At 44.5% G+C, this 12,765-nt stretch overlaps 1 protein-coding gene across 4 annotated transcripts in view; it reads right to left on the reverse strand.

Moving 5' to 3' along the window:
* Positions 1-12,316, reverse strand: part of CAPN6 (calpain 6) — a 52,989-nt gene extending 40,673 nt beyond the window's left edge. The window contains exons 1-2 of one of the 4 annotated variants that reach the window (XM_075573468.1): positions 12,026-12,316; positions 5,550-5,730 (exon numbers count right to left, since the gene is read on the reverse strand). In XM_075573468.1, coding sequence (XP_075429583.1) covers positions 5,550-5,714 — 165 coding nt within the window. In that variant the 5' untranslated portion in view covers positions 5,715-5,730; positions 12,026-12,316. Of the gene's footprint in view, positions 1-5,549; positions 5,731-8,178; positions 8,209-12,025 lie in introns of those variants that run through there. The other 3 variants (XM_075573470.1, XM_075573471.1, XM_075573472.1) reach the window with 3 other exon arrangements.
* Between the last annotated feature and the right edge of the window lie 449 nt (positions 12,317-12,765).

Raw genomic sequence — 12,765 nt, forward strand, 5'->3', positions numbered from 1 at the left:
AAAGGAGTGCTAGCGTTCAGGACAGTCGCTGCCCATGGGAAGTAGGGATGCAGCCTCTGGTGGATGGTTGAGGTTTATCCCATGTGCACGGGCCAACTTTCCTTATTTGTCTGTGAGATGCCCCTAATACTGATCTGCAAGATGGGGCCATGTTCTGCTTTCTCACTGCGAAACATTCCTTCATCCCAATGGAAAGCAATGGAAGATCACGTTATTTACACCCACATCAAATGAGTTTGTAGCCCACAATGTTGATGTGGTTACAGTTTTACAAGAACTTATAAAATAGCTCACGCAGCTTCTGTTAGACAGGGACCACCAAGACACGTCAACATTTTTTTCCATGATTCTTGGTTGTCCCGAACCATCTGGGATGTGCAGAATGATTCACATGTCTAGAAATGAGCCATGTTCCTTGGTCGGATCAGCTGGCTCTGAATTAGCTGACCACACCTCATCCCAACATCTGTATTATGGTGTGTAAACATGGGAAGGGGGATGTGGGAACAGCGTGGGAAACACTGTCCCATGGGTGAGAATTTCGTTTTGGAGTCTTCTTCTCTATCTTTGTATCACCGATGTATGTGCACTTCCAAGTAGAAACATGCAGACAATTCACAATACAGGGAGCTATGTATGCAATAAGATTGGGGGGCTCAACTCCAGTCCTCAAGCCCCCTCCTCCCCCCAACCGGCCAGGTTTTCAGAATATTCCTGCTTCCGTACAGGTGGCTCAATCAGATTGACCACCTGTGCTGAAGCTGGGATATCTTGAAAATCTGACCTGTTAGGGGAGGGGGCTTGAGAACTGGAGTTGAGCTACCCAGCGATAAGAGCACTAAACATAAACACACTGTCCCAAAGAGCTTACAATCTAATGGTATGATTGGAGGCAAATGTATTTATTAGTATCATGTCCATACTACGGAAATGCCTCAATCAAAGTTAGATTTACAACTGGGTCAAAGTTAGGAGGAGAGGGAATTTGAGGAATACATACAATATATAAGAGTCACATATAACATCTTATTATCGCTGTAATAAAACTCCCCATTTCAAAGGGGTAAAAAGTCTTACAGTTCACAAGCACACGTACAGTATCCGGAACGCTATTGCACAAATATGAAATGAAAGATTCACTGTGCGAAGCATGGAAAAGTTGGGCATATAAACCCCCAAAAATTACTCAATTAGTCATCTCCCATTCCGGTGATTGTTGTTATACAAAAAACACTCAGAACCAAAGTCCTGGCCGAAAAGAATCCCAAACGTTGCACTCTGTGGGGGGCAAAATTGGGTCGGACAATGTATAATCCGAAGTAATAACCTAATAAATGTCAATCAACTTGCCTACTACTAGCTAATATTCAGGTACACTGCAGCACATCAAGGTATTGGCTGATACATATGTAACACTTCTCTTTGTATCTGCAATTGGATATCTTGTATCTGTATTCCTCCCTGTGGCAGCCTGGGTTTACCCTTGTTAACAGGTTGCTGACTGTGTGAATAGGGAAATACTGTTATTTCACGGATAAGCTAGCAGGAGTATATTTCGAGTTGCCCGACATATGTGTGTAGACATATTGTACGTTATATGACTTATATCCAGGGGTCCTTTTCCCCATTTGTTCACAGGTTACTTAGCATAGGCTTAGGGGGAGCCTTATACCTCCATTATACAGCATCTCCACCACCAAGATTTTAACACACGTGTGTGTGTGTGTGTGTATGTATGTATGTATATATATATACACCCTACACCTTTTGTTGTATTTCTATTAATATTATGTTGAATAAAATTGTATTATTTTCATCGATTGACATTTATTAGGTTATTACTTCGGATTATACATTGTCCGACCCAATTTTGCCCCCACAGAGTGCAACGTTTGGGATTCTTTTCGGCCAGGACTTTGGTTCTGACCGTTTTTTTTGTCTCACAGTATACTTTATTCCCTTATGCACCATGGGAGATTATATTTCTCCATCTGTCATTGGAGAGCGATAGGCATTCTTTGTGTATATCGGTGATTGTTGTACCAGATGTTTGAGATATTAATAATCCATATTTCTTCCTCAAATATTTTTTATCTGGCTTGAGAATCTGTCAACAAGACCACATGCTTTTTGTTTTTGGGTAAAAAAAGAAAACTATGGTAAAAAAAAGTATATGAAGTACCTTCCTGTGTCCTGCGATTCTGTGTGGTGAGCAGTGTCAATCAATTCTGGTGTCTTACAGTACGTGGCACCTTATAATTAAAATTATTGTCACTTGTCAGTCACTGATAATTAGATTATGTAAATCGAATCAAGTGATCTTTACCAATCTAATAGTTTAATATCTAATTATATAAGTAAAGAGCACAACAATTAGAGTTTTCTCAACACAATATATTGATGAATAGAAATTTTGTGTTATTGCATTTATTCTGTTATTTGTTAGAGAGATATAATTGATATACTAGCATGCAGCAGCAGCAGCAAAAAAAAAAACACAATAGGGCTATAGCCAGTGGGGGACATTTACAAAAATCTCTAGGGTGCAAAACTGGAACATAAAAAGGACAAATGTATTAAAATTTCCATTGAAACCAGTGGCGTTTTCACGTTACATAAACATGGCACAGTATTTTTGCACCATTATTGTCCTGCTTTTGCAGCTGGCAGATTTTAATAAATTAATGTATCAATTTCCTGGATAGAAAACTGGGGCAAACATATTTATTGCATTTATGAGTACTTCAGTATTAGGGGGTACCTTTTGTTATTTGGGCTAACGCACGATATTATAGGACAAGCTTTCCAGAGTTCTGTCTCTTCCTCCGGACAAGATATGAATATACAGAGATTTACAGAGATTTACAGAGATTCTGGCAGTTTAACACAGAAGTAAAATCCAAGGCCACAATGCAAGGCAGATGAGATGGGGAAGGAATTGCAGAGGGAGGGAGCAGTGAATAAACAGACAGGGCAATAAATGGATGAAAGGGATAGTGAGAAATAGGACCAAGTCTCCGTCAGTAGCAAATGTATCAAAGGAAACTCAAAGCAAGGAAATAGTTTCATGAGTTTACCTTATTTCATTCTAGTCCTTCCTTAAAACACATTCCTGTCCCGACTGCCAGAGTCCCCACATTTCCATTTCTCTTAAACCTCCTAGAAATCTCGCTGCCTGCCATTGATTAAATGCTTTGTTTTCTGCAGTCTCCTGGCTGCAAAAATAGCTCCCCAGTTATTACGGAAGATTAATCTCCTAGGAAGCGTTTGGAATTGTTCCTCTGGTAAATCTGGTGCCGTTATTTTGCACTCATTTCACCCCCAATTGTGTATCAAAGTATCAAACTTTCCTGGCTGCAACACCAGAGAAACAGTGAAGCAAATAATTGCGTTACCGACTACGGATTCCTTTAGTAAATCAGTTCTCATGGTTTTGCTCTAATTCTGCAGCTTGGAGACTTTGATACATCTCAGCCTTCTACACCCCCCTCCCCCCCCCCCCCAAATAACTCATGTCTAGAAGTCCCTTCTCTCTCGGATGCACCTGCCCTACTGACTGACTTAGGCCTGTAACATAGTACGCATGCGTGCGCGCGTCAATTATAATTGGCTGTATTAGCCAGACGGTTATATACTAGGGACGCGCGCGCACGGCAGTGAGCGTTGAGCCGGCAGATCGGAGGAAAGACTTGAAAATGTATCTTTTCGCGCTGCTGCCGTTACACGTCGCGCTCTATTATCCAATCAGAGTGAGGCTGCAATTACTTTGTATTTAAAAAAGAGAGAACGCTGTTGGATTTATTGCTTTTAATCTTTATTGCTATAATGCCTGTGTGTGTGTGTTTGTGTGTGTGTGTTTGTGTGTGTGTGAGTGAGAGTGTGTGTGAGAGAGTGTGTGTGAGAGAGTGTGTGTGAGAGAGTGTGTGTGAGAGAGTGTGTGTGAGAGAGTGTGTGTGAGAGAGTGTGTGTGAGAGAGTGTGTGTGAGAGAGTGTGTGTGAGAGAGTGTGTGTGAGAGTGTGTGAGTGAGTGTGTGTGAATGAGTGTGAGTGTGTGAGTGAGTGTGTGAGTGTGTGTGTTTTATGTGTCACTGTAAATGAGGCCTGCACAACACGCGGCCCGACGGCACTCACTGTGCAGCCCGCGGCGGCGGCTGCTTTCCCCCCCTCCTCCCGAGCCCCCTCTCCCTCCCCCCGCGAGCCGAGCCCGCTCTCCCTCCCCCCGCGAGCCGAGCCCACTCTCCCCTTCCTCCCCGGGGGAGCAGATCCCGCTCTCAAGTGCGAGCGCGCGCAGTCCCGCCGTGATCGGAGGTGAAGGGGAGGTTAGGAGGTGATGTGAGGTGCAGGGGGATATGTGCAAGGGGGGGATATGTGCAAGGGGGGGGATATGTGCAGGGGGGGGTGAGGTGCAGGGGGGGGAGGTGATGTGAGGTGTAGGGGGGGTGAGGTGCAGGGGGGTGATGTGCAGGGGGGGGTGATGTGCAGGAGGGGTGATGTGAGGTGCAGGGGGTGAGGTGCAGGGGGTGAGGTGCAGGGGGGTGATGTGTGGTGCAGAGGGTGAGGTGCAGGGGGGTTGATTGGAGGTGCAGGGGGGTTGATTGGAGGTGCAGGGGGGTTGATTGGAGGTGCAGGGGGTCATTGGAGGTGCAGGGGGGGTCATTGGAGGTGCAGTGGAGGTCATTGGAGGTGCAAGGGGGGAGAATGATGTGAGGTGCAAGGGGGGAGAGTGATGTCAGGTGCAAGGGGGGAGAGTGATGTCAGGTGCAAGGGGGAGAGTGATGTGAGGTGCACGGGGGGAGAATGATGTGAGGTGTAAGGGGGGTGAATGATGTGAGGTACAGGGGGGGGGAGAATGATGTGAGGTGCACGGGGGAAGAATGATGTGAGGTGCACGGGGGAAGAAGGATGTGAGGTGCAGGGAGGGTGGGATGTGTGTGGTGTGCAGGGGGGTATTGTGTGTTTGATGTGGAGGGGGAGTATTATGTGTTTGGGTGAGGGGGAGAGATGGGGGTATGATAGATAGATGGGGAGTATCGCAAAGGTTGATAGTGAGGGTTTCTGGGGGAGATATGAGGATGATGATGAGGGGTGCTGGGGGAGATATCAGGATGATGAGGATAAGAGGTGCTAGAGGAGAGATGAGGATGATGATGATGATGATTTTACCCGTGCAGCCCAATTTTTTTTTCCTTGGAGCAGTTCGGCCCTTCTCGCTTTACGAGTTGTGCAGGCCTGCTGTAAATTATGGAATCCAATTCCTTCCTTTCAGCACAGGTAACAATGATCACGCTGCGCTGTGTCCCGACTATAGTATAAGTTCCAGAATATTATTTGCACAACCCGCCGCTTTCTGTACAGCTGTAATCATTTAATGACTGAAATATACATTAGCTGGTGTGAGTCTCAGCACTGTTTTTTTACGGGAGTCGGGTGTGACATCATAGCCACGCCCACCTGTCGCTCACAGCACGGACTGTACACACAAAAAGTGTGATTCTCGTGCACGAACATTCGCACACGCGCGAGCGCGCCACCTATCAAACAAGCCTTACACCTGGCCGCTTCCATTCCACTCTGCGCGGCGGCGCGCTGCTGTAGCACAGGGACTCGTCTGATGCTGGGAACTCCGGATCGTCAAACAGTTTCCCATTTTTGATGCAATCTTCTCTCAGCGCGTGGAAGTTCTGACTCCTCAAAGCTCTCGCCGCAGAATTCATGTTCTCTCCTTCTCCCCTGAAAACCCAAATACAGCTCAGTTCATTCAGTCCCATTGAGCAACATTTATCATGAGCTGGGAGGCATATGAAAGCACTCGGTCATGTAACGTCTTTTCATCGACGTTTAGCGTTGGTTTTGTTGTAATTCAACATATGCGGAATTATTAGTCAAACCAAAGTGTGAAAAGCAAACCCCAAATGACGTGAAGCATCGGACAAGGAGTACAAATTGTGGCTCCCTTCTTGGTGCTGATCCGGTTACCTGCAGCATGCAAAACTGTTATAGTTTGGATGTAGAATGTATTAAAATAAATTCCCCTTTCCCTGCAGATATATTCCCTCTGTGACGGATGTAGGACTTTCACTTCTATGTAAGGCAGGGTTTAAGGTATTTCCACTCAAACTGTTTACAAAGCTGGATTTATTGCGAAATAGCTGAGCACAGCCGCAAAGCAAACACCAAAAAACCGAACCCCTGTAAATACCTTGAATAAACTGTCTGTTATCAGTAACACGTTCCTGTATTATACGCTCAGTCGCTGCCTGTGGATTATTCAGTGGCAGAGACACCAGAGAACATTGCAGATTTGAGAGGGTGCATGTAGAAATCCCAAAGCCAAAATAGGGTCATTCTGTTTGGCATAAACCACTTTCTTTTACTGACTGCAGCCTGCCCTCTGATAGCACAAAGCATGATGTGTCCTCGAATTAATGGCAAACCCCTTAAATTGCACTCACTGACTTATTGCATTAGTACACAGTGAGGCTTTGTGCTCCTAGTACTTGGTAGAGGCCTGACTAATCAGAGGGTCTAGGGCTCAAGTGCTCATATACCCACAAAGTATATACTGTATCATGTATTCCTCTTTATCTGTCACACGCTTTCCCAGGCTGCTACCTTAGAGGTTCAGTCCCAATTAGGATTTGCCTAAAACCTAATGCTACCCTCTCTTCCTGCTGCAGAGGTTACAGGCAGCTGGACTCATTCTGACTACAATCACAGACAGAAGCGCCTGCTCACAGCCGGAGATGGCAGCTGCTGGGGCTGCTGTGATCAGCACTTCCCCACTGTGCTGATAGTCCTGGGTTTAATGCTCACAACTTGGAATCAAAAAGATATCTTTTTATGTTTCTCTACAGGTGGTAAAATGCCGCTGAAAAATCAGGGAAGGAAGCAAAATGTACATCTGGGTTTGATCAAAAAAGTTGTGGTAAACTGACCGACAGTTGTAAGGAGGGGCAGAGGAGGGTATAGTGAGAGATTAGGGTGAGAGGTAAGGAGGGGCAGAGGAGGGTATAGTGAGAGATTAGGGTGAGAGGTAAGGAGGGGCAGAGGAGGGTATAGTGAGATATTAGGGTGAGAGGTAAGGAGGGGCAGAGGAGGGTATAGTGAGAGATTAGGGTGAGAGGTAAGGAGGGGCAGAGGAGGGTATAGTGAGATATTAGGGTGAGATGTAAGGAGAGGCAGAGGAGGGTATAGTGAGATATTAGGGTGAGAGGTAAGGAGGGGCAGAGAGGGGAATAGTGAGATATTAGGGTGAGAGGTAAGGAGAGGCAGAGGAGGGTATAGTGAGATATTAGGGTGAGAGGTAAGGAGGGGCAGAGGAGGGTATAGTGAGATATTAGGGTGAGAGGTAAGGAGGGGCAGAGAGGGGAATAGTGAGATATTAGGGTGAGAGGTAAGGAGGGGCAGAGAGGGGAATAGTGAGATATTAGGGTGAGAGGTAAGGAGGGGCAGAGAGGGGAATAGTGAGATATTAGGGTGAGAGGTAAGGAGGGGCAGAGAGGGGAATAGTGAGATATTAAGGTGAGATGTAAGGAGGGGCAGAGGCGGGTATAGTGAGATATTAGGGTGAGATGTAAGGAGGGGCAGAGGAGTATATAGTGAGATATTAGGGTGAGATGTAAGGAGGGGCAGAGGCGGGTATAGTGAGATATTAGGGTGAGATGTAAGGAGGGGCAGATGTAAGGAGGGGCAGAGGAGTGTATAGTGAGATATTAGGGTGAGATGTAAGGAGGGTATAGCCTTAAAAGAAAGGAGGAGAATTTTGTGTGTAATACAGGATTTGATAGGAAGCCGGGAGAGGGATTTCAGCAGGAGAGATATATTCATATACAGGTGTTTTTGTGTGTATATAAAATTGGTGGATCTCAGTGTATAGCACAAGGAGTAAATAACAAGTCTGTATGGAGATAGGAGGGGATTTATCTACCGTAGGTTTTGCGGCTGCAAAACTGCCCCAAAAACAGCGCTGGATTTATTAGGGAAAACAAATCCCATTAAAAGTCAATGAAATTGTTTTCTTTGGCAAATCTGGTGCTGTTTGCCACGGATTTGCAGCCAGGAGGCCCCAGTTTCATCCAAACCATAAACACAGGTTTTTTCATTGAGCCTTGGAGTTGGGGGCCTGACACATTCATTGGTAGTACTCGAGTAAGGGGCTGGGAGTAACAGGATTATTACCATAGTAAAGAGATCTCAGGGGCTGTATTTTAATTCTGTACTAACGGATCCGCTCCTCCCATGTTCCTTCCTAGGGGAATATAGCGCTTTATTTTTTTCAATTACACATATTGTTCATCAGAATAGAATTATTACCTAAATTGAAATGTAATGAGTCTCTAAAACATCAAAGAATTAATTAAAATAGAGCTCCGGAGTTGATACACAGCAATAAACGTTAAAATAAAACCAAATTCTTTGAATGCACAAAACTGCATTGCCCCCGAGGAGAAATTACTGTCAGAGCTGAGCTGTGACAATCACCTGTTCCTAATGAGCAGAGCAGTTATTCTCCAGAACGAATCCAGATCAGAGGGATCTTAATATGCACGAACTGCGATGCGCTTACTCTGCAGAATTGCAATAATATCCGCATTATTGCACATTCACTGTTAGAGGTGCAGTCCCAGCTTCTGTTCTATACAAACTGCTTTTACTTCCCCTTTGCCATCCTGATCACATATCTGATTGGGAAATCCAGCAAAATATTTACCTATAGTCGGGGATTCCACCGACACTGAGAGGGTTAAAACTGACCGCTTTTGGGATTGTTATAAAACTGATCTAGAAGTAATTTATGGGATTGGAATAACTGCTGCATTTCAGACTCACTTAGATATGAGCAGATAAATGAGCACGTTTAGAGACAGTCACACAGCTCGAGTTACTAATGTTCATTGCAAATCCCAAAACAGGGAAATAGCAGGTCACAGTGGATATATGGATATTTTGCATCTTTCGCCAGAATTTTGTGGTTAATGGCAATATACACACACTATACATATATATATATACATATATACATATATACACACACACACACACACACACACACACACACACACACACACACACACACACACACACACACACACACACACAGCTCAACCCCCGTTATAACGTGATCCGTTACAACGCGAATCCGCTTATAACGCGATGCAAGGATGGCTCCCAATTTTCGTATTTATGAATACTTTACAACACGATTATTGGTATTTTAAATACTTTATTGTACAATGCAAACAATTGTACATTATTTCTAACGCGATCCGCTTATAACGCGGTGTGATTCTTTGGACCCCAAGCACCGCGTTATAAGGGGGGTTGAGCTGTATATTGTCATTTACCACAAAATTCTGGTGAAAATGTTCCACTTCTGAGCATTACAAAAACGCTAAATACAGATGAAAAGCACAACACATATCTTAGAAAACATGTTAAATGGCTGAGCGTTTAAACTTTACTGCACAAAACCCCCCAAAATACGCTGCTACATGAATTTGCGCCCGTAACCACTGCGGTTCTGCAGAATGTTCGAGCGATTCACACCCCAGAGATTTTCGGAACCTGCCGAGATTTGCTTCTCCCCATTTTCGAGTGAACTTTTCAAAAGTTCACCAACCCATCGATAAACTTCGCTCGACCTTTTTGCCGCCAAAAGTTGCAGCGAAATGGCCCAAATTGTTACAAATTTTCTATTCCCCCACCCCCCCCCCCCTTTTTTTTAAGTGACGGAATAGTAACCCTGGATGCTAATCTTTCTCTTTTTTTCTTTTTAAATGTAATCAAATTTCCAAAGAATAAGTAATAAAATGAATATAATATAACGTGCTTATTGACCTTTACAGTTAAGTGAAATTTTTTTGACTGAGCCACCTGTGCTGAAGCAGGGATATCCTTCAAGCCTGATCTGTTGGGAGGGGGGAGGGGTTTCTGCCCCCAAATTCGATTCCCTGCGAAACGTTTCGCTGAGCCTGGAAGAGTTAATAATGTCGCCAAATCAGTCAGTTTTCTGCCAAATATTGTCAGACAGCGAGGATAACATTATGTGTGCGCCCCACAAATAGTCTCAGCATTGAGCGGATCTCGCGATTTTAGAGAATTTCGCCAATTAGAATATTAACTGCGATTGCAATGCGCGCTGAATGAATGCGCGCTGAATGAATGCGCGCTGAATCGCTCGTCAACTTTGACTCGGGCACATCAAAAAGGGCACAATTTGCACGGTACGTGACCGCTGGAACTCTATTTTTATCACGTACTACGACGTGTCGCAACAGTTACGCACTTTTACGTTGCTGTAAATAAAATTGCTTCGATGCTGAAATAAAATCACTACGAGCCTCTTCTTTATCCATTTAAAACTGGAAGTTACCGTTACACTATTAACCACGGTGACATTTTTTGTAATAAGACACATTTCCTTTTCTCTTTTTATATACATTTAATGTAAAGCTAAATCTCTCACCAACAACACAAGGAACTCCAATCTTTGGGCCATATGCATAAAGGCAAAAAATACTCAAAAAACAATACAGTATGAATGGCCAAATGGATTTTTCATTGAAGCGTTTCTATTTTGCCATGAATATTGCAGCCTTTCTATCTGAAGGGGGTGGCGACTCCCTTGAATGAAATGGAAAAATCCAATTAAAAGTAATATATATATATATTATAAATATATATTAAAATCTGGGTGCCATTTGATTTCTCCTGAAATGCAGCACGTTTTCCCCTATATATATATATCCCTTCTTGTCTGTTTTCCACATGTAGAAAGGTTAGCCTGAGATATCCATAGGTGACAGAGCACCCATGCTTATGAAACATTAGGATAAATTGTTACTGTTAATACTGAGACTGCCTTGCAGGCTACTATTAATGAACATCATGGATTCCACACCAGCAGTGGCTGCATTATTGGAAGATTAAGTAGCGTATTGAAGCACTTAACCTCTTATTACAAAAACGGGCTATTGAGAAAACAACAAAAAATCAAAGCATCCTTAAACATAGTCAATGGCCTGTTCACCTTGTCACAGGGCTTCTTAATGTATACAGGATATCACGTAATATGCTTTTAATCAAGACATCAAGACCATGACTTATTGTTTCTATAACACTAACTTTATACGCAGCACTCCACAAAGTGGACATTATAATACAGAGCATCGTAGCACAAAAGACACAACAAACAAAACAGGTCGCAATAGGAAAAGGAATTCCTGATCTGAAGAGCTTACACTCTAACTGGCAAAAAGTAGGAGTCATTTACTAAAATCTTCCAGGGGGGAAATAACTGCACCCGGTTTATTAAAGGAAAAACTCCAGTTGCTTTTAAGGAGATTTCTTACCTTTGATAAATCTGGTGTTGTTTAAAAAAATAAAGGGGTTTTGACCCAGTTTTTCAGTTGAGTGACCTCGTTTTAGTATTCTCTAGTTCAGGGGTGACCAACTCCAGTCCTGAAAGGCCACCACCATGTCAGGTTTTCAGGATATCCCTGCTTCAGCACAGGTGGCTCAATCAGTGGCTCAGTTGAAAACTTCAAATGTGCCGCTTAAGAAACAAACAGAAACGGCAAAGAGACAAAACACAAGCAGCTATCTCTCAGCAGTGTGCAAAAAGGACAGAATCTCCGCGGAAAGCATGAAATGTGTGTGTGTGTGTGTGTGTGTGTGTGTGTGTGTGTGTGTGTGTGTGTGTGTGTGTGTGTGTGTGTGTGTGTGTGTGTGTGTGTGTGTGTGTGTGTGTGTGTGTGTGTGTGTGTGTGTGTGTGTGTGTGTGTGTGTGTGTGTGTGTGTGTGTGTGTGTACACCGTGTTAGCCGAGCTTTAATAATCAAGAATGAATAGATGATACCGTTCTGTGGCTAACGAAATGCTTTTATTTGTGCGAGCTTTCGAGATACATGATACTTGATGTAAATATATATATTTAAGTGTATCGCAGAAATAATAATAATAATAATAAAAGGTTCTTGTAGATTAGCACGCGCGGAATTCGCTGCTAGCTCTCGGCATGCTCTTACCTCTGCTTCGCACACACTGCCCCGACTGTCAAACAGTCCCATGGAACGCAATACCCCTAACTCATCCCAGCTGCTTAACCGGGAGACGGCGGCGGGCTGTACCACGAGGCTCCGGAGGGGGGAGTCCGGCAGGAAGATTGGGAATTCTTCCAGATCCAGCAGCTGATTGCCGGATTACAGAGCGATGCTGGGAGGGTGCGGGGCGTGGAGGGAAGGTGGGGAGATGTCCTGGGAAATGGGGGGTGTCTGGGGAACCTGTCTCAGGTGTGGCTCATGCAGGATGTAACCAGGACCCTGCTCTGTGCTGCCGGCTGGTGGCATTGACCTTTGGGGGGAGATATTGCCAGTGAACTGAGCACTTTGCACGTCCTCCCTGCTTTTCCAGATGGCAGAGGCTTAGCACCCACGTGTTAAAACCCAAGGGGCTGACCCCCCTCCCCCCAGGGTACCCTCACCCCCTCCCCCCAGGGTACCCTCACCCCCTCCCCCCATGGTACCCTCACTCACCCTACTTCCAGCCTCTATGAAAGTGAGTTAATGTACATAACAAAGACATGATATTTTAACCCATTGCTTTGTCATGCGCTGCAGGCTCCCCTGGCAGTGCAGGGGTTAATGGCAGCAGCTAATCTGCCTGTGCAATGGATTGTGTGAGGGAAACACTGACTCTGTGCTGTGCGTTTGTGTGATGTATGGTACTATGTGTGTGTGACGCTCCTGTGCTGTGTGTGTGTGTGTGT

Source organism: Ascaphus truei, chromosome 16, assembly GCF_040206685.1.
Source record: "Ascaphus truei isolate aAscTru1 chromosome 16, aAscTru1.hap1, whole genome shotgun sequence".
NCBI classification, from domain to species: Eukaryota; Metazoa; Chordata; class Amphibia; order Anura; family Ascaphidae; genus Ascaphus; species Ascaphus truei.